The following is a 20,272-nucleotide window of genomic DNA, read 5'->3' as shown; positions in this document are numbered from 1 at the left end:
GTTACAATTGTATTATCAGCCTGCAAAGCACACCACCCGATCAGATGAAAAACACATATTGGCTTAACAGAACAGGAAGAACGATGACCGACCATTCCCAACACATTCTCAGGTGCAAACACCTGGAGCTAATGCAACTCAGTCAAAGGACCGCTCAGATGGGAGTGTCAGCAGAGCAGTCTCGATCCCAAGATATTTCTGTTCTCTATCCTGCTCGTTATTTTTATTTTTATTTTTTATTATTTTTCTTCGTCCAGTCTCTTTCGTTATTGCAAAGACCTTCCTGTCATAATATCGGAGATAAGAGAACATCAGGCGATCGGGGATCTGCTCCGTCGCGCCGGAGCGCGGGCCAGGCTTGGCACCTTGCAGACGTTCTCTCCGCAGCGGAAGCAAAATCTCAATACTCCAGGGCTCCAGGATCAGCAGTGTCGCTCCCCACGAGAGAGGCCTTTCACAATGCCGCCGCGTCTCTCACTGAACCTCAAACCGCTTTCGTCGTCTTTCTGGGCTCCTCAGATCTTCACCTGCAATGCCCCGAAACGGACGTTTGGCATTCGGTCGTTGAACCCTCCTCGACCGAGTCGCTTCAATGCCGGCCCCGATCTCCCCGTGCTGAAGTCGACCCCCACCGCCGCCCTCGAGCGCAAGGCGAAGGCGGATACTCTGCCTCTCCGGACGGGCGCTCTCGCGATCAAGAAGGGCATGACCGCCATCTACGACCCCGAGACCGGCAAACGGATCGCGTGCACCGTACTACAGCTCGACCGAGTCCAGGTCGTTTCGCACAAGACGCGCCAGCAACATGGCTACTTTGCCGTGCAGGTCGGTGCTGGCTGGAAACACCATACCAACATGACGAAGTCCTTACTGGGCCATTTTTCGACGCACGGAGTTTCCCCGAAACGATATGTTCAAGAGTTCCGAGTGAGGGATGAGAGCGGGCTATTGGCCGTCGGGGAGACGATCAATGCGGACTGGTTCGAAGAAGGCCAGTATGTCGATGCCCGGTCACATACGAAGGGCAAGGGCTTCGCCGGTGTCATGAAGAGGCACGGCTTTGGCGGTCAGGATCGCAGTCACGGTGTCAGTTTAACGCACCGTTCGCTGGGATCTGCGGGACCGAGTCAGGGAGGTGGTTCGAGAGTGTATCCCGGGAAGAAGATGGCTGGAAATATGGGCAATGAGCGACACACTGTGCAGAACTTGAAAGTCCTCAAGGTAGATGCTGAAAATGGAATCGTTGTCGTTAACGGTAAGCTACTCTACTTCCCTTTGGCGGAACCCCACCGTCGTCCTTGTGATCTAGGAAGCGTTATCCTAATGAACTCTTGTCGACAGGTGCTGTCAGTGGACCAAAGGGCTGCATCGTCAAAATACAAGATGCTATCAAAAAGCCATGGCCCGAAAAAGCTCTGCAACAGGCAAAGGCTTCAGCGGCAGCCTGAGCTAGACGGCTAATGTTTTTTCTTGGATGTACTATTATACAGTTTATTGGAGCGGCGCTAGTATAAGATACATGTGATATGATATCCAATGTCTTCTTCTCTTCCTATCTTCGCCCCCCCCCCCCCCCTCCACTTCGTTTCCGGGATATAACAGTCCTCAGAACGTGGAGTATGGCCATGGTATTGTTTCTCAAACGCCGGGTACAATGCAGAACCATCAATATCTATCAATACATATCACTCCCGTCATTAGGGAAAAAAAGGAGCCTTTAAGGCTGTAAAAAGCTCATTTCGTCTTGCTGAAAGGATCCCTCTCACCATCATTGAGGAGATGTACCACTGTTCCATCCTCCGTTTCCAGACTCCATTCTTCAGTACGGAACTGCATTGCAGCAAACAATGTCAGCTCTCTATCTTCACTAGAACGCAAGACACGATTGTAATTGGACGAGAGGTTTCTGCATGAGGGTAGAACTCACGTAACTCATCCGGTCCGGCCTGACACTCCTAAACCTCATTTTCCCTTTAGCCTTTGTTCCTTTCACCCAAAAAGATATGTCAATTCGTCCGTGCAATTGATTCATCTCGCCACTAATCCATGGCATCTTCTGTGCAAAGTAAATCTCATCGCCGAGGATCTCTCGGGCCCGAGGCGACGTTCGGAGGGCGTAAAGCGTGCTGCTGACGACGCTAGAAGATGATTTCTGGTAGTTGAATATACCGAGCATCGCGGCGCCCACCACCATCGCAAAGATGGGAAGCGTGCGCACCCAACGCCATCCGGTGTTGACCGAGGGGAGCTCACGATCCGGGCGGCGATCCATGAGGGGCCCTGAATTCGGGCTTGGGGCGGGGATCAAGGTACGACTTCGGGGAAGAAACTGTTGGCGAAGCATTGGCGAAGGCCGGGCGCGCACCCGGGTCTGCAAAGCCCGCAGAGCCATATTGGGAGTCTGGGTCTCGTGTACAGACCCGAGGCGAACTGGAATATTTAGGCAGAGAGGGAGGTGAGAAGCTCCTCTTGGGATAGCGAGCCTGACAGGGTTGGCTTTTTGGATTTCGCGGAACTGGAGTTTTGCCAAACAGCCCAAACTCGGCCAAGATTGCGGACCGTTACGGCTACTGCTAACTACTACTACTACAACACCGAGCAAGGTGCTTGTGCTTGGCTGTTCTGTCTATCCCAACTTCATCCGCCGACCACTGCTGCCTTCAGCAAGATATAAAAAAGGAAAAAAACATGGCTGCAGCAAGACTACGAAGGACTTTCCGTTATCCGGAAGACACGGACGACAACAACGAGGGGCGCGAGGAGCTTGATGACGAAGGTAGGAGACAATCGTCTACCTAAATGCTCTTGACTTCGCCGCTGTCTCTCACGCTTTTTCGGCTGATCACCCTCTCTCTCATGACCCATCGCGGTCCTCGCACTGACTGACGATTCGTAGAGCAAGAAAAGGTCATAAAGGAGTTACAAATGCAAAATGAAAAGCGGAATGCTGAATACACCGTATGAGTTGATGCCCCCATTCTTTTTCTTTCAATTTCCACCGTTGCTGAATAAAGAGGGGGGAAAAGCTCGCCTTTGCAATCATCCCGTTAGTGTCGGCGGCTGCGTTCCTGCCAGCGATGCTGTCATCATCCGCTACGGCGTATCAAAGAACTCTTCACTTTCTCAGCATTGTGTCACTTCTCGCAACCGCTTATATCATGAGATATATCCCTCTGCGACAATTAAATCGGAAGAAGGGCCAGCAGGGACTACTAATAAGAGAGGTCGAAGAAGATAGTAGTACCCCCTTTTTTAGGAAGCATCTCATCTCTGCTAACGCCGCTTTCTGCGCACTCCTTGCGCTGGCTTCCTGCTTGATTGGTAGCTCAGAACAATCTGATGATATCCAGTGGATTCCATATCTGGTCCCAGGAGGTAGGTGAACCTTACTACCTAATTAATGTCATATAATCCCAAGGTTGAAGTTGCAACGGGGCTCACTCAAAAACACAGCAATACTTGGAACCGTCTTGGTTGCACGGAAAGTGATGGCTTCTGTCGATGTTGGTCAACTCGAAGATCTTCGATATGAGTACAAGGGTGCCTAAACTGTTTTCTTTCCAAAGCTACACTCAAGTTGTCATTACAGCCACAGTTCATGTCATTAGCACTCTGTTTGAACTTCCATCCCGTGCGATAGGCTCTCATCAGTGCCCTGTCAAATAGGACGGTTTAGGTCTTCCCTGGGAAATAATGTAATTGGAGACCGCGTGATCCGGCAGACTCAGAAACATGTGAGCCGAGGTTTTTCCAAGCTTTGCCGTACGCTCCTGTGGTCGCTCAGCCATCCCGGTTGAAAGGCGCAGTATGCAGATGACCCCAAAGCGCCAGATTTCATTCGGGGAGGGGGGTGGGGGGCAACTCGCAATCTGGTGCTTTCTGGTTCTCCGTGGGGACCGTCCGGTGTCATCTTAGTGCCGAAGCTTTTAATTATAGAATCTGAGTTTTCGGTCTCTTCTTGGTGGCTGCTGAGCTACGAAGCTAACAGGATGGCATCTGTAAAATTCGACGCGCTTATTAGCATCTGCTGACTTGCGAGACCGACATTTTACCTGATAGAGTGATTTTACAAACGCTTACTTACGGGGCCAGGGGCCGAGACGGGTGGAGGTCATCTATGTATTTTCAAGAAAGGCACAATACAAAGCAGATTGAATTTCCAGAGCCAATATCCATGTTAAACCATATACATCAGTATTCGTAGCCCTATGAGAGATGTCCTATTGGCAGATTTATCGTACAAGATGAATATTATGAGTTAAGACAAGGCCAACTGTAAAATAGTATGGCTACCGAGTCGAGACCCGTATAACTCGAGGTGTGCCACATCTCAACAGTCGCGCCTGAAGACTATCTTGGAATATCAAGCAAATATCCAATTTCATGAACCGATATCTTCCACGCCCTTTACGTGAATATCAACGTCATCCCTGAATTTACCCGTCTTTGGCGGCCTTCTTCCGTCCTCCGTCCTGTACCACGCGGAATGGAACCTGGAGGTCTGTTTCGACCGTTTTCCCTAGGGATATCAAAAGGTTCAGCTTGCGTTTCCTCGGAAGAGAGCCAGGCTTCACCGCCCAAATCCTCGTAGTCACCCTCTGCCCACTGCATAGCCATGATTTTGGCTCTGCGATTTTTCTCGGCCTCGGTAACAAGGTGAGATCGCTTCGATTGAGAGCCGGGTCCATTGGCGTTGACTGAAGTGTTGTCATATGCCGTACCCACCACTTCAGGGGTATAGCTAGAGGACGGAGAGCTCTGAGGGACACCACCTCTATTCTCACCGACTATCAATGGAGAATATTCGTTATCTCCGTCATTAGCAATTTGAACTGCATCATGTTGACTGTCTGAAGCGGCTGCTCTGTCTGACTGTGTATTCGAAGGGTGTTCTGAAATATCCTGGGAATTCTCAACATCAGAGCAGTCAGAGATAAGCCTTTTTGTTGAGCGAGGTGGGTTGCGCCTGCCCTGGGCAGGTCGCGTCTCATTATGACTATGGTCATCAAGCTCGCCACTAGAGACCTCAGAATCTTCTGAACAACCCACTCTCCTTTTCCTCGTCTTCGATGTCGATTTGCGGGGCCGTGCCCTGCGAGAATAACCTTTTGTGGGGGTAAAGTCGTCATCGTATTCCCCCCGAATCCGCAGTATCTTACGCCGACGAGACTGAGAACCGAATGAGCCCGACTCCGCGTCCAGCGGTATGATATCTGACTGAATTATAGTTGCACTTCCGGAATTCTTTCCTCCATCTGAAGCCGGTGATTTGGACACATTCCGCGTTTCCTGAGATTGCGCTCGTTCATCTGGAATATCCCCTGCTCCATCGTAGGTCAACTGGAAACCATTCTGTACCTTGACATGTTCATTCGGCCGCCTCCGTTTCCTGCCGGTAACTTTGATAACTGATTCGCTGCTTTGTTGGGACAGTTCTTGGGCTGTTTCAGGCACCATGGAATGAGGATTGCATGTCTCTGCCGAAGGTATGGGGGTTACAGATGGGCCCTCTGGATCAGGATACTCGAACGTTATTACCTCTGTGGCTTCATACTCGTTCTCCATGTCTTTTCGCAATACTCCGTTCTTCGGCACAAGTAATTGAGGCTGTTGTATTTCATGGGTCGAATCAAGCGCCGGATCTATAGGAAGACGGGACTCTTCTTGTCCGTCTAAATGTTGACCATCCCCATGACTGCCAGAGCCTAAACCGTGGTCGATGGGGACGCCTTCATACTCTGCTAAACGTAGAATCCCTACTTCAACGGCGCCGGGGCTCGTTTGTTCGATATAATGCTCATTCAAATTAGGCTCGCTCAGTTTAGCCTTCTCGGCTTCTTCCTGGCGTTTTCTTAACCGACGGGTATCATGGGGATGATCATCGCCAGCCTTTTTGAGCCAAACGATGTTCGAGTGGCTGAAGTCCACCAAACTTTCCACACTTCGAGGATCTGCTATCTTTCTTGTGTCATTGCCGAGCAAAGTTCCTGTAGGTTCAAATGGGGTCATAGTGGGATCTCGTCTGCAAGCACCGCAGCTGCAGATTTTCAGACATTTTGGACACTTCCAATAATATTCCTCCATAACTTTCTGCGGCATGATGTCGAAAGCTCTGAAAAGGCTACCGTAACAGTAATTCAGACCGCACGATGTACAGGAAGCAAGCTTCCATGTCGGTTCTTGAGTTTTGCAGATATGGCAGCTCCCATGCTCCTTGCGCCACTTGTCAGATCGGCGAATTTTTCTCCGCTTTTTAACACGGCCTTCGTCATCTACATCGACATCATCATTGGCATCCTCGATGCGGGCAACTGGCTTAGTAATGTCGACCCAGGGGCGTCTTTTCAATTCCTCCTGGCAAATTTGGGCAAGGGTTCTCTTGCCCAATCGATCTCTCTCGATATGTAAAGGCTGAGGGTACTCATTAAGTTGGCCGCTGAAACTGAGTATCTGTTGTCTCCACGTCTCATGCTTCTCGGTCAATTCCTTCCAGCGGAACTGTTCCACCCATTTCAGTTTTGAAATGCAAGCGCAGCTCCGACCCATGGCATAACACTCCATGCAAATGTCATAGTTATCCTCCTCACCTGATGGAAGAGTGCCAATACACGAAGGACAAGTCAGGAACCGATTGAAGATGTTACATCGGCAGTATGCACAAGTCACATTGCTGTCAAAAGGAAGAAACTGAATGTTCTTCTCTTCTGGTCGATCTCTCGAGAAGCTTTCTGAAAGAAGGATTTGAGTATACAGAGAGAACAGTCGCCGAAAATCTTTCTGCAGTTGCCGAATCCTTGGACTATTGAGCTTCTGTTCTGAGACCCGACGAAGAAGGTCTGAATATTTGTCGAGGGAGTAGAATACGATTGCCTTGTTCTTGTATTGTTCATCTCGGCAGACCATCCTTGCCCGCTGCAGGGCTTCGTTCAAGGCCAGCTCCAGAGTCTCAACAGTGGTGCGATTCCAGGCGACCTTCATCGTCCTAGTTCCCCGATTCCAAACCTGGTGTGGGGCGAGAGGAGGAATGATAATGAAATCACCGACTTTCTGTTCAACGACATATGTTTTGAACGGGGCTGCCTTCCACGCATTGATCTGAGCGAAATGGTTCTCAATCTCGATGTCATGGCCAAGTGTAGATAGCCAATATTCGGAGACGAGATGACGATCTTTGCTTTCCGTCATAAACCAAATGGACGACCCAGGCTTCGTTGGCTTGCCGTGTTCAACGAGCCCAGTCGAAGCCTCTACCATTATGTTGTGACCTAGAGTGGCACACATTTCTCGGTGGGACGGCGTGTAAGTGCCTTCATGGCCAATATAACACATCAAATTATCGGCTCTCATCTCGGGCGGAAGGCTGCTCATTAAATCCCCTGCCTTCGCAATTCCCCTGCCAATTCTCATTCCAGGGCCATTCGGATTTGGCTCGAGAGGTGCACCCGGACCACCAACATCGCCTGTTGATTCGTTGAGATAAAAGAGCAATGGAGGAATGAGTTCTTCCAACTTTTCACGCCACACAGGAGGGCAGTCTATATCCTTTAGATAGATTCTCTGACGATTGGGATCCTTGTAGTTTTCCGCATTCCATTGGTCGGTTAGAAGAGCCATGCTATTTAGATAGTGACCGATTGAGAGAGGAAGGTTCGATTTCGTTGTCAGGTTCCGCGCAATTTCGGCTAATACAGTTAGGATCCACAACTAAAGAAACATGCAAAAAAAAGTAGGGATGACATACTCTTCGTTGAATAGTTGTCTCTCAGCCACTGCTCCGAGAATATCCATTTTTCCAGTCGGCGATCGTATCCCTCAATCACCAAAGGCTTTCCCCCTAGTACCACGTGAAGAAGGACTAACTTCTCGAAGTTTTCCAGGCCTTGCTCATCAATCGCATCGCAGTGGATTCTCACGGCAAATTCGAAGTTCGGCGTCGATTCCACGAGAGCCGTGAGATCCAGGTCAGGTGAGATCGGTTCAAATGCCGCACAGGGACGTTGGGCTGGCATCCTAATTGTTCGGAACGAGGATTAAGAGAAGCGCGTCGAAATCACTAGAGGGACAACCGGGCAGAGTGCGTCATAGTAAGCAGGAACGAGGTCAAACTAAGGCGCAGATGAGAATGGAAAGAGGGTATGAGTCCTTCCGCATAGTTTGCAACCTTACAAGGTGACAATGGCTTCAGTGAGTTATTATAAGGATGACCGAGGATGGAATACCGTTGTGGTCCAGAGGGTGTCAGCGAATCCATGCGGTAACACTTTGGGCACTACGGCCGATAGGGAAAAGGGAATCGCAGGATGATAGAGGTATTCACTATGTGGTCGGACTAAGTCCCCTCGTGCCCCCCCATGGAATAATGTGCGCGCAAGCTGCCTTCGCAATATAGCGAACTCCAAAGCAAGGCCGAACTAGACTCCCACCATGCGGGATACTTGAGCTGTTTATCGGACGGACAAATGAGCTCTTCAAAATAACTACAGGTGGAGACTTCTCAAGTTGGATGTCGCGCTGAGGAAGTAGTGCGGTGTGCAGAGTGCGGAGTAAATCGTTGCACGGAGTAGAAGCTGGGAGTAGTATTAGTATGGAGGTGCCTATGGTTCTCACCTGATGGGACGCTGGAAGTACCTAGGTAGCTTAGCGGCCCTGTAACCTTTCCCGATGTTGTTAGGCGTCCTTGCCGCTTTGACCGACTGTGCAAACGATTCAACTGTTTAGGTGCTTAGGTAGTTCTCTAAAGTTATTCGCAGGGAGAGCTGTAGGTACTCAGTAGGACCTGGCGGCGCGCCCTGTGAGAACCCGCCTGGTGACTAAGCACGTCACGGTCTTTGCCGGGATCGACGGCTGCAAAGCGTTCAAACATTGCATGATTGATTTCCAAGGTCTATGAATGGTCTATCATTATTCACATACGACAGACCCTTTGCTTCACTCAAATGGTTTTCTGTGAATTCGTGATTTGATCAGAGTCCTAGTGGCCCAATTGGCCCATACTGCGAGGTCGGTTGGTCAGCTTTGAGGTTGAGTTAACTAGTGTTTTCAAACCTCAGTGGACGGTCTGCAGTAGCGAGCTTCATCACCATTCGAATGGACATGGCTAGTGCCTGACCTGAAAATCGACGTCGTCTTGCTATTTATGCGGTTCCTCTCATGCAAAAGCCTTTCGCACAGTCTCCCGATTGCTTCCAACAACATGATTCCTTCGTACTGCTTCAGCATTCCTTCTCGCGCATGCTTCAGCCAACGCTCTAGCAGAAGCAGAACGGTTCTCCTGCCTCTGGGTCACTTATCATCGATCAGTCATGTCTCTCACGCTCGAACTGCCGCGCGCCTCCACAAGAACTTCAAGTTTGCGGACGCTCTGAAGCTTCAGCAATCTATAAGGCCGCATATAACAAACAAGGAAAGTCAACCGTTTAGAAACAACTCCTCTGTCGCTTCTACACAACATGCCGGTGTCTCATCATCTCCCATAACACAGTCGATCAATCCTGCAACAGGACCAGTTGTTGCTCGGTATACGCCGCCGAAAAGCGGTTTGGTTGCGTCTCTTCCCAAGTCATGGATACCATACGCAGAATTGATACGCCTTGACAAGCCAACGGGAACATACTACCTGTTCTTCCCTTGCCTGTTCTCGACATTAATGGCAGCACCATTTACAGCCCCGATTGCAACACCGCTCCAGGTTGCTACAATGGCGGGGCTATTCTTCACCGGTGCCCTGATCATGCGAGGTGCCGGATGCACGATTAACGATCTGTGGGACAGGAATCTGGACCCGCAAGTCGAACGGACAAGATTCCGCCCTATTGCCAGAAGAGCTGTAACTCCTCAGAAAGCTGTTGTTTTTACTGGGGTCCAGCTCCTGGCCGGCCTTGAGATCCTTCTTCAATTTCCTCTTCAATGCCTCTGGTATGGCATTCCCAGCCTGCTCTTCGTGGCAACATATCCACTTGCCAAACGAGTCACGAACTACCCCCAGTTTGTCCTAGGACTGACCTTTTCATGGGGAGCGATCATGGGGTTTCCAGCATTAGGTGTTGATCTTCTCACAAACCGTGATGCATTGGAGGCCACCGTCGCTCTATATTCCAGCTGTGTCGCCTGGACAGTATTGTATGACATGATATATGCACATATGGATATAAAGGATGACCTAGCGGCAGGGATCAAATCAATTGCACTGCGTCATGAGCACAATACAAAGACTGTGCTTTCTGGGTTAGCGGTGACTCAAGTTACGCTCCTTGCCGCTGCGGGCGTGGCGGCGGGGGCTGGCCCTGTTTTCTTTATCGGCAGCTGCGGCAGCGCAATCCTATCTCTCGGTATCATGATCTTGCGGGTTCAACTGAAGGATGTAAAGAACTGCTGGTGGTGGTTCAAGAATGGATGCTGGTTTACCGGTGGAGGAATCACACTTGGGCTGCTCGGGGAGTATCTGGCTCGATACCTGGGTCTGTACGATGAAAAGACAGAAACCCACCCAAACTAAGAGTAGATCATGATTCCCTGAATGATCCCTAATCTGCATGGTTGAATAAACTGCACTGTAAGGTTCATGTGTTTTCATCGCTCAGGCCAGCGTAGTTTCCAATAATGGTAACTATTTCTCTCCAATCCACCGTGGCTCAGCGAAATCTCCGCATTGCAACTTTTTTTTCCGACTGATTAAGAAGGGTGCATCCACACCAGTCTCGGCGGACGTTGTTCGACACGTTGGAGCACCTCTCGGCAGAGCTTGTCACGACTATGCGTATAGAGACATTCTTATGACGGCCTAGAGCCTCGGCGATATTTCGAAGTTTGATCGTTGCAATACCACCAGCTGCTAACAGAATATGGAGTTTGTTATCCCCGCAGTATCGTTCAGCGGAGAAAGGGACAGAAATGCGATCCATGAGCACGCACGGTTGAAGGAATGCACTGCTGCACCAGTCCAAATCCTCTGGCGCATGACTCGCCTGCGGATGTGTCCAGCGTGTGAAGCCAAAGGTCAGGCTGATCGGTTGGTTTTCCATTTACTAATACAAAGGTACTGTTGTTTAGTATGGGGTTGTGGAGCCATCGACGTAACTAGTTCCAGCATTCTGTGGCACTGCTAGAAACACTAATCCATCACTTCCGATCAATTGGAGTTGCCATAAAAAAGTACGCAGTAATCAACCATTCTTTCTGATCACCATCACTGAGATTGCTACCATTGACTACGCACAGCTGGCAGCCCACTCTTTTCCTCTATCTTAGCAGAGATACAACAATGTTTTCGAGGACAGCTCTCTCGGTACGTATATTACACACTCTCGGCTTCAGTCCTGCATCCTTACCAGAAAACACAGGCCTTCCGGCAATCTGCGCGGTCGAGGTGTTTCGCGAAATCAGGTCCGGCTGCAATCCTCCCGCTGTCGCCCCTCCAAGCTCGACTTCTATCTGCGGAAACTAGAGCAGCAATCGATAAGGCAGTGGCGTCTGCGCCAGTCGTCCTGTTCATGAAGGGCACGCCCGAAACCCCTCAGTGCGGCTTTTCACGAGCAAGTATACAAATTCTGGGCCTTCAGGGAGTGGATCCAAAGAAGTTTACAGCATTTAATGTCTTGGAGGATCCGGAGCTGCGACAAGGTATCTTACAATGGCTTTCGTTTGTTATATTCTCTTTCCTTTCTTTCCGCGCTTGTGTGATCTGTCCGCTAATAGTCACCTTCGTGTTGCTAGGCATCAAGGAATACTCGGACTGGCCAACTATCCCACAGCTCTATGTGGACAAAGAGTTCATTGGGGGCTGCGATATTCTGATGTCGATGCACCAGAGCGGTGAACTCTCCAAATTACTGGAAGAAAAGGGAGTTCTAGTGCCAGCGGAGTAGTCACTTAAGAAAGCGGGCCAGGGAGATGAGTCTATGCAATTGTTATATACTGGTGCCATGTGACCTTTGTAGAGTTTGTATTTTTGCCTTGTCTAGTATGTTAGGAAGATCTGTTTGCTTCTAGCAATCCTTTGCTCCAATTTTCTACGGTCGTATCATACAGACGCGGCTCTTTCATTAGAAAATTGCTATTCCTTCCTTCTATTTCATGGTGGGTTTTAAGCTAACTCTTTCTGTTTTCGTTCGTGTAAAGCGCGAAGGACGTTAAAATGCTCAGGTCCCTGAGCCATCTCCGCTCCCGAACAACGACATACACCTCCGCTCATTTCTCGTCTCATGAAGCATAGCCTCCATTTTTTGGTCTTTGAATCCATCCATCTTGTAACTTGCAAGCACTGTCTGCCTACTCTGCTCCTCCTTTGGTAACTATAGATTTGCAAATACGTCACATTTCCCAGAATGAGCAAGCGCAGGGCATCAGCCAAGCGAAATCACAAGAAAGCAGTATCTGTTGCCAACATTTCTGCTCGAGGTATACCGAAAATATCAGGCGACTACTCAGGGACCTGTTCTGAAAAGAGCAAGCTGAGATGGAGACGCTCGTCACCGATGAAGGTCTCGAAACTTGGCAAAGAGAAGACTGCGTCCAAAATCACAGGCATTAAAATATCAGCTGGCTATAGGGAAAATGAGACCTTGGCCAATAAAGAGCTAGTGAATGATTTCTCTGGTAACTATCCCTTCACCTATCTGTACATCCGCGCTGACTAGTTACCTGCACAACAGATTCTCTCAAAACTACACGCTTGGAGATTGCTGAAGATACGAGAGCTTTGCTCTCTAGAGCTGAAACTGAACTTCAGCAGCAACTAGAAAAAACTATTCGCTCGCATGCGAATGGTCTTTCCTTCTCGCAGCATAAGGAAATTGCCATCCTCGCTTCCCTTGACGTTGAGAGACTCCTAGCGGTCGGATCGCGTCAAACGGACTGCCGAGGAGATGGATCTTTAGGTGGTCTCGTGGCTGAGATTCATGATAATCTTCATACTTACGGCAGTAACATTAACGAATTATGGAAAGAATGGAGCAAAATACAGCAGGAACTAGTGCACATTGGATTGGACGCGCTGGGATTCTCTCATTTCAATAACATCCAGCTAAGCAACCAAAGCACATCTACAAGAGAGCTCCGGAGTACAATGGTTCTCAGTGAAAGCCTGGAAGGGCATATGACGGAGCTGTACGATTTGATTCATGGACGAGCGGATAAGATCAAGGATCTCACTCAAAAGGTTGTCGGCAAATCGAAAGCTCAGACGAAGGTAAGAAAGAGTCTAGCTTCGCCAATTATACCCACTCTAGCTGGCATAATTGATACATTTTCTAACTCACTGGCGAGCTAGGTACGGAGGGCTGAAAAGCGCAAATACTGGGAAGCTATGGGTGATCTCGCTCAAAAGTTAGCCGCCCGGTCTTAACAACGAGCTTTCAGTATTTGGATGCATTTCATTGCTGCAGCTTCCAACTGTTTCTCCATACTATCGTTTACCCTTCTATTGCTTCGAGAGGTACGACATTGGGTGGAATATTTTGCTCAGTTTCGGTGCAGGAATCGTCAGATCGGAGGCTGAATTCAATACGGAAAATGCTGCGCTACTTCAATTCTGTACAGCGCTGAAAATTCAGAATTTTCTCATCACAGTACTACTAAGCAAGTACAAAATGCTTTACTTGAAATTGTGACCGCAATTACTCTGGTACGCAGTTTTGCTGTTGATCCCTGCGCTCCTTTATGCTCATATGGTATTTCATAATCTTATCCTGCTATTCAATTTACGGATCTGCTATTATCAATCGCATCTGAATTAAGCGTTGGAGAATGAGTTTAATGCCAAAGTATCTTTCTAGTAACTATTAAACTCGGACTATTCAGCATCCTTGTCTCGCTAGTCTTAGTACTCTATTACGTAGAACGGTTTTATTGACAGTTGCGGCACTCTCCGGACTATCGTCAAGTTTTACTTTATAGGCTTAGTCATTTCTTGTAGACGATAGACTGGTAGTGGTAGCTGTCAGTTCCTATTTTAAGTCTCAGTGATAACATATTTTCCAGTGATATCCCACTTCCGAAGACTTGTGACCAGAGGAGCTCATTGAAAGGAAAGGAGAACAGAAAAAGGAAGACCTAGCATACAGCTTCTAGTTCCAAAATTTCAAATGAATATTATCATGAGTAATCTGACAAAATGAAGAATGAGAATTCGGATACACGGTCCGTGCCACCGTCGTTGCCATTCTGATGGCAAAGAAAAACTCTCAATAGATACCTATTTAATGCTAAGAGGCTATCTATGTTGTATTTAAAATAGTATCTGGCTGATGTAAAGTTCACAAGCAGACATTGGCTGCTTGTTGTCATTCATTCATTCTCGATGTGCTGTCAGCTTCGGGCTCCTGAATGCCTATCTTAAGTGGCTAGGTAAACGCTAGACGACTTTGAAAATCTGTCCTTGCTAATTGCAAATCAATAAATCTTGCGTTTAAAGGATCCAAAGTCTCATCATCCCGCTCATTTCACAGGGCCCATAAAGAGTACATGTAGCGATATTCTTTAGCTTGTCAAGCAATACGAGGATTCTAGACAAAATTCTGAAGTTCTTAGATGAAAATGTGGTAGTAAAGGAAACTAAAAATATATACCGAGAGGGAATTAGACACTTAAGTACACACATACCCTCCACTTCCCTCTGTCAGTGTATTTGTACGCCCACCATTCAGGTTGAGCAGCTCATCTTTTCAAGTTTTGAATGTGTTGTAGAACAATGATCATTTTAGCTTATGCAAATAGAAGGTATCTTAACACAGACAGCTAACCAGAAAAGAAGTTAGGACCGTATCAAATGTATTTTCTACAAACATAGTGCGCGATGGGGCCGGGAAGTTTTGAAGCTTTTATGATCAGTGAATTGGTAAACAAAAGTTGTCTATCTGCGACAATTCTTTCAACATCCTGCAACATTGACGAGGGATCAGTAGAAGTAGTAGACGTGTGTTCCGTTATTCCAAGGCTGACTTTCGCCATTAACCCTGGCTTTGGCGCTCCATTGCCTCTCTCTGTTTGAATTCCTCCTCCGCAACACTCTTTTGCATTTTAAGACGTTGCCTCTCTTCGAATGCGTCGCGGCTCTTCAAAATCCTCTGGACAATTTCACCGGCATTGACATGCTGAAAAGGATGGCTATCAACCTCTCTAAAAATACCCATCCTCTTCGGGGCTGTATATGGGTCATATGTGAGAGGGATGAATGTCGTCGGGCCGTGATAAACTGCGTTTGGGACACCTAATGGCATGGCCTCCAAGTAGGATTGGTTCGGGGTGAATGGAGCTGAAAATATAACCGCATGAATATACTGAGGAAGATGTTAGTAGAAACCAGCTGGGGAGGAAGCGGGGCATAACTGACTCTACACTGAAGAACGCAGAGGCCTCTCTCGAAGATATTCATTATGGGATAGTTGAGACCTTTCCAATGATTAATGACATCATCATCGTGAATGCCGGCGACTACATATGCAGGCCCGTAGTCCTCTCCATAATCCTTGATTCTCTGTTCTCTTTGCTGCGGTTCATACCAACCCCGTTGGCGCCCTTCTTCCTCCTCCCTTGATAGGACCCGTCGAAGGAATTCAATATGGCCAGAGGAGAAAAGGTCAAAGCCACCATCAACATAAATAATCCGCTGTCCTGGTCTGGGCGGCTTTCCTGGAACAAGATTTTCAAATGACCCAGCTTCTTCTATCGTATGGTCAAGCTTCGCTGAATCTGAGCCAGTCCATGTCCAGACCTCGGGGCCGGGCTGGAGGCCAGTTTCATCAGTTGCGTAGTCCCGAATCCTCTGAAGGAGGTCTGCAGCAAACTGCTTTCGCTCCTCTGGACTACCAGACCCTTCTTCTCCTGCCAATGTGTTCTTCAACGACTTGATGAAATGTCCCTTCGTGCATAGAAGCATCCGGCCAACAAGATCGGTAGTGGATATTCCAGGAGTTCTCTTCACCACTAGAAAACGCCCAGCAGCCTTGACAAATCGATAGCAGTCATCTCCATTACTATCTGAGGTTATATCGTCTCCGTGAACGACGTAATAGCATCCATAGTGCGAGACCCAGGGGAGGGATGTTACATAGGGAGCGTGAGGAACAGATGAGGAAGCCCACCGGCATGCATCGACAGCAGCAACCCTACGAGGGGCACGAGGACGTCAACACAAAAGCAATCTCGGTGTATTCCTTCTCACTGACCGTTCTTTAAGTGTCATAACTGTCGGGCCTTTGTTTTCAAGGATTGCCTCGTCAGAATGGACACCCACCACCAGTTCTTTCCCTAGCCTCCGAGCTTGAAGCATCGCTCCAGCATGGCCTATAGGCGCCACCGTCAGCAAACTGGTGCACATCGAGGCAAATGATGGGAGCTATCATCTCACCATGGTGACTGAAGTCAAAGCATCCATCTACCCAGATGCGGTCTTTAGAAATAGGTATATCTTCTTGGGGATCCACCGGCCATTCCCCGGGTCGAGGAATCTGTTCTGCGAGAGAAGCCCCCATAGGGAAAGCCGTCCGTTGACTATGCGTTTATGTTTGACACCCGTAGCCGGCGCTGGACACCAACAGCGGGGCAGGGACGGGGACTGTCAAAAGGGAAAAAAGAAAAGAAAAAGAAAGGGGTGATGATTCAACTTCGATAACTTTTCTAGGAAAATCCTTTGGTAGTCCCTATATACTGTACGTAGACAGAATAGGACAATGTAATTTCCCTCGCCCCCAGGAGTAGAAGACTGACGTTGGCTTCGTTTCACTAGTAGTAGTATTAGTACCCCTCCTTCCCCTCCACGAACGCCGCACGGGATATCCGTGGACACTGGACCGACTGTTCCAGTGGTCCGGCGGGAGGCAGATCATCGGGAAAAAACGCCCTTATCGCTCTCTTAACAATGATATATTAGTTCAAGTTCACATCAGTGATGTCATCAGATTAGGGACAAAGCTCAGGCCGGATCATCAGCCATACACGAACTCCTTGAAATGGGATTCCAGTACTGAGCAGCCCTCAGCGCCAGAGACTACCTAAATTAAGGCCCCTGAGCCGGGCCCACGCTAGTCGAACCCCATGGCTAGACTGCTATTATCATTGCGTACCATAGACTACCTAGAGTAGTACTCTGTCTCCCAAGTCCATACCTAGGAGCCCGACAATTAGGTTTGTATCGATCTGTCTCGGTGCTGGCAGCGTAGAGACCGACCTCTGCCAGAATAGAGAAGCGGGAGCTGCTCGTGGATGGAGTTAACTACGTGCTACTGCCAGTCCCTCCACGGGCGCGGCTCCTCCAGATCCACGGGTCATTAGGTACTCCGTAAAGGGGTTGTTGGGTCCTGTCGCATATTGTCCCGTCACCACGACCCGGACCGTCTATCTCTTCAAAAAAAAAATCCCCAGAGAGAAGATCCTCCAACTGATTTTCCCATAGCCGCCGGTAGACTTCCCCCTGCTGTTTTCTTCCCCGACTACCTCTAGGCGATTCAGTAAAAGACGCAAGCAGCCAGGGGTAAGCAAGCCGGCCGTACAAAGTACAAACCTCTTACAACAGCGACACCACCCTCTCTATCGACTGCGACCCCCTTCCCGCTAAGATGGTTACGTCTACATTTGGCCCGGGTTTGTCTCGAAGGGATACGAAATCTTCAATCACAGGACATTCCAATCATGAGACCCTGCACGGAACTGGTGGTGTCCCGCCCCTTCCTCCACCTCAAGCCAGCGGCGGTGGAACACTCGGACCGCAGAGCGCGAGTGCCATTTATCAACATATCCACGACATGGCGTCAAAGCGAATATCTACTTTGGACTACCTGAGGAAAGCGTGAGTTGACTCCCGCTCTTCCGAGAGACGTGCATAAAACTGGCGATACTCATCGGGTTACAGTCATGAAGGCCGAGTTTATTGGTTTAATACAGTACATTTTTCCAAAAATGATCTCACCAAGATGCCATACTTTGACCCACGGAAGCTTTCCCGCCGTGCAATCAACTATCTACTTTTGGGACTTTCCCTACCACCGATTCTCGACGTGAATTCGACCCCCTTCGAGTATCTTCGTGCCCTGAACGCTCTCCTGCTCGAATTCGAGACCTTTCAACAAGTGCACCCGCCCGATGGAAGCTCATCGTCAAGTCTGGCAAGAGCGAGAATACCGCAGATGTTCAGAAGGGCAACGCATTCGGGTAGCAAAACGAGAAGAGCTAGCTCCGCAACAGAAATCGGTCTCCCCATGCAATCTAGTGATGCTCCCGACGGCAAAGCTATAACGGGGAATATTACCTCTTCGGCAACTGCGGCAACATCTTTCCCGAATACAGAGTCCTCGGATCTTCTTCCCGGAGAAGAGTACTCCTATCTTCTTACACCATCATTGCCATTCGATCCCGATTTCTTTGAGACGTTTGCTACGCTTTGCGATGTATTAATAGACTGCTATACCCGGCTCGTTAGTCTGGTATCGAGTCCTGCTGTTTGCACAGCCGCATTAGGTGAGATGTTCTCCAAGGCTGATTCAAAACTGCGGAAGATCATGGTTGCGGGTGTGGTGCGTGAATTTGAAGACGCCAGCAGAAGTGGCGCAAAAAATGAAATCGCTGGAGTCGGACGTGTGGTTTTGGGTGGTCTTCTAGGTTGATGCCTTGGTCTTCGCAAGGTACTTCCCATGATCATGATTGCACACCGGCCCAGGGAGGCGTTCCGGTATACAAGGGGATGTATATGATCCAGGCGTATGGAGAATGACTATCTGACCTTTTGGCAAGGGGATATATGTAATGCTATGCTTGCTCAGTGTATACTATATATATACTGCCTTTCAACGAATTCCACGAAACTTCTATGGTAGCAGTCACCAATGCCCCCATTTCTTCAGAAAGCAGAAAATACAAAAGAGATTGCTGAAAAACAATGGTTGTAACAAAGATCCGGCACTGAGCACTGTTTTCAAACCGTTCTTGTCTCTCGTCTCGTAATGGTAGAAGCGTGAATGTCATCCTAAACGCCGTCAACCGAAACTTTTGCTTCCCGCAGCCTTGAAAAATAACAAAAGTACAAAAAGAATGGAAAGAGTAAAACGGAAACGCCAAACTCATGCCAGATGCTTTCATAGACAGATGGACGCCAGAATATGCAATCGCTTCACAAAGGACCACGGAGAGATGTCAACCGAAATGCAGAAGGCGAGCTCTAAACACTCATCATCGCATGTTCTGATTCTCACGCTCGCGCTGTTCACCAAAGACTCTTCGGCTCATCTCAAGGACGGTCTCGAAACCTTCGCGACCCCTCTTCGCGTTTTGACTGAATCTCTCCACGCTCGCTTCTTCAACTTTATTTTTGATTTTTTGCCACCCACTACAGACTGCAGTGATCTTTGCTTCTTGTTTGAAATCGGTCTTGGAATCAGGCATCGACTGGGATGGTTGATATACAACCATTTCTCTAACGTTGAGAACATTTGACCACGTGAGGTTGGTGGAACACATTGTAACCTTCTTCGCAACCGGATCAACGTAAGAAACCTCGTAGACGTGTGAGGTAGCATTGCCCCCGAACAATGATAATACCCATTGTGGTGCCGACTGGTTGCAAGTAATCAGACGCTCCGTACGCAGCTAGTGATGGCAGGATGGTTAGCCCAGCAATATTCCATCGACATTACGCAGAAGACTCCAAAAAGATGAACAGTCGGGTTGACTTACAATGCCTGTATGTGGGTCGACAACCCTCGACAATGTGTCTACAGCCACGACATGGGTAGATTTGTCATTCCATGGACAATATTTGCGCCAGTTTGCTGTAGACACCTCGTTCCACGAGTAGTCAAAGGTGCAGGACGATGCAAATACCTTCATGTCGGAGCAAGGCGAAGGAGGGAGAAGAGCGATCCTACAAACTGCCTTGGCGTGGTAGGGAAATATTGAGAGACCGGGGATTCGGATGCGGATACGCGCAAATGGAAACGCAAGCAGACGATAAAAACAGCAGCCTGACTTGGGTCAGGACCAGGCAAACAATGCGGGGAGATCGTGGGTTGATCGGAGCACCAACAGACGAAGAGGAAGGGCCAAAAAAGACACAAGGCAAAGGCAAGAATGAGGGTATCACCGGGTGGATGAAAAGTGGATGGCAGATCTCCGGGCTCACATGCGCAAGGTCGGGAAAAAGTCTTTTTTCCAAGGTTACGCTCGGTCCCTGAGCGGGCCGCTTGAGACTGGAGTTTGGCTCGCCGCTCAAATTCAACTACAGCTTCTCGCCGGTCAGCAAAAGCCGACTGACCCGACAAACGTACTTTTAATGTAGGTGCTTGGG

General features: G+C 48.8%; 11 protein-coding genes across 11 annotated transcripts; 6 read left to right on the top strand and 5 right to left on the bottom strand.

Annotated features, from left to right (window-relative positions):
- Positions 1-459: 459 nt before the first annotated feature.
- On the top strand, positions 460-1,448 carry VTN00DRAFT_5979 (mitochondrial 54S ribosomal protein uL3m; the record flags this gene model as incomplete). The annotated part of the gene is made up of 2 exons (XM_069432563.1): positions 460-1,255; positions 1,342-1,448. The coding sequence occupies 2 exons, from the start codon at positions 460-462 to the stop codon at positions 1,446-1,448; spliced, it is 903 nt and encodes a 300-aa protein (XP_069288411.1).
- Positions 1,449-1,734: 286 nt separating this feature from the next.
- VTN00DRAFT_5978 (uncharacterized protein) lies at positions 1,735-2,392 on the bottom strand (the record flags this gene model as incomplete). The annotated part of the gene is made up of 2 exons (XM_069432562.1): positions 1,735-1,830; positions 1,928-2,392. The coding sequence occupies 2 exons, from the start codon at positions 2,390-2,392 to the stop codon at positions 1,735-1,737; spliced, it is 561 nt and encodes a 186-aa protein (XP_069288410.1).
- A 296-nt stretch (positions 2,393-2,688) lies between these two features.
- On the top strand, positions 2,689-3,548 carry VTN00DRAFT_5977 (uncharacterized protein; the record flags this gene model as incomplete). Its single annotated transcript, XM_069432561.1, has 4 exons — positions 2,689-2,776; positions 2,897-2,958; positions 3,027-3,375; positions 3,454-3,548. 4 exons carry the CDS (start codon positions 2,689-2,691, stop codon positions 3,546-3,548), a joined length of 594 nt encoding a protein of 197 aa, XP_069288409.1.
- An 859-nt stretch (positions 3,549-4,407) lies between these two features.
- Positions 4,408-8,009, bottom strand: VTN00DRAFT_5976 (uncharacterized protein; the record flags this gene model as incomplete). The annotated part of the gene is made up of 2 exons (XM_069432560.1): positions 4,408-7,682; positions 7,742-8,009. 2 exons carry the CDS (start codon positions 8,007-8,009, stop codon positions 4,408-4,410), a joined length of 3,543 nt encoding a protein of 1,180 aa, XP_069288408.1.
- A 485-nt stretch (positions 8,010-8,494) lies between these two features.
- VTN00DRAFT_5975 (uncharacterized protein) lies at positions 8,495-8,863 on the bottom strand (the record flags this gene model as incomplete). Its single annotated transcript, XM_069432559.1, has 3 exons — positions 8,495-8,567; positions 8,629-8,710; positions 8,767-8,863. The coding sequence occupies 3 exons, from the start codon at positions 8,861-8,863 to the stop codon at positions 8,495-8,497; spliced, it is 252 nt and encodes an 83-aa protein (XP_069288407.1).
- Positions 8,864-9,193: 330 nt separating this feature from the next.
- VTN00DRAFT_5974 (uncharacterized protein) lies at positions 9,194-10,495 on the top strand (the record flags this gene model as incomplete). The annotated part of the gene is made up of 1 exon (XM_069432558.1): positions 9,194-10,495. One exon carries the CDS (start codon positions 9,194-9,196, stop codon positions 10,493-10,495), a length of 1,302 nt encoding a protein of 433 aa, XP_069288406.1.
- A 765-nt stretch (positions 10,496-11,260) lies between these two features.
- On the top strand, positions 11,261-11,864 carry VTN00DRAFT_5973 (uncharacterized protein; the record flags this gene model as incomplete). The annotated part of the gene is made up of 3 exons (XM_069432557.1): positions 11,261-11,284; positions 11,340-11,619; positions 11,713-11,864. The coding sequence occupies 3 exons, from the start codon at positions 11,261-11,263 to the stop codon at positions 11,862-11,864; spliced, it is 456 nt and encodes a 151-aa protein (XP_069288405.1).
- Positions 11,865-13,063: 1,199 nt separating this feature from the next.
- On the top strand, positions 13,064-13,342 carry VTN00DRAFT_5972 (uncharacterized protein; the record flags this gene model as incomplete). Its single annotated transcript, XM_069432556.1, has 2 exons — positions 13,064-13,186; positions 13,268-13,342. The coding sequence occupies 2 exons, from the start codon at positions 13,064-13,066 to the stop codon at positions 13,340-13,342; spliced, it is 198 nt and encodes a 65-aa protein (XP_069288404.1).
- A 1,603-nt stretch (positions 13,343-14,945) lies between these two features.
- VTN00DRAFT_5971 (uncharacterized protein) lies at positions 14,946-16,469 on the bottom strand (the record flags this gene model as incomplete). The annotated part of the gene is made up of 4 exons (XM_069432555.1): positions 14,946-15,275; positions 15,329-16,103; positions 16,164-16,281; positions 16,346-16,469. 4 exons carry the CDS (start codon positions 16,467-16,469, stop codon positions 14,946-14,948), a joined length of 1,347 nt encoding a protein of 448 aa, XP_069288403.1.
- A 1,083-nt stretch (positions 16,470-17,552) lies between these two features.
- VTN00DRAFT_5970 (uncharacterized protein) lies at positions 17,553-18,596 on the top strand (the record flags this gene model as incomplete). Its single annotated transcript, XM_069432554.1, has 2 exons — positions 17,553-17,782; positions 17,846-18,596. 2 exons carry the CDS (start codon positions 17,553-17,555, stop codon positions 18,594-18,596), a joined length of 981 nt encoding a protein of 326 aa, XP_069288402.1.
- Positions 18,597-19,158: 562 nt separating this feature from the next.
- VTN00DRAFT_5969 (uncharacterized protein) lies at positions 19,159-19,815 on the bottom strand (the record flags this gene model as incomplete). Its single annotated transcript, XM_069432552.1, has 2 exons — positions 19,159-19,575; positions 19,663-19,815. 2 exons carry the CDS (start codon positions 19,813-19,815, stop codon positions 19,159-19,161), a joined length of 570 nt encoding a protein of 189 aa, XP_069288401.1.
- Positions 19,816-20,272: the final 457 nt, after the last annotated feature.

This window comes from Thermoascus crustaceus (genome assembly GCF_041956765.1).
Source record: "Thermoascus crustaceus strain CBS 181.67 unplaced genomic scaffold VTN00scaffold_3, whole genome shotgun sequence".
NCBI lineage: Eukaryota > Fungi > Ascomycota > Eurotiomycetes > Eurotiales > Thermoascaceae > Thermoascus > Thermoascus crustaceus.
The sequence above is the reverse complement of the archived record's forward strand: the minus strand, read 5'-3'. Positions and strand labels throughout refer to the sequence as shown.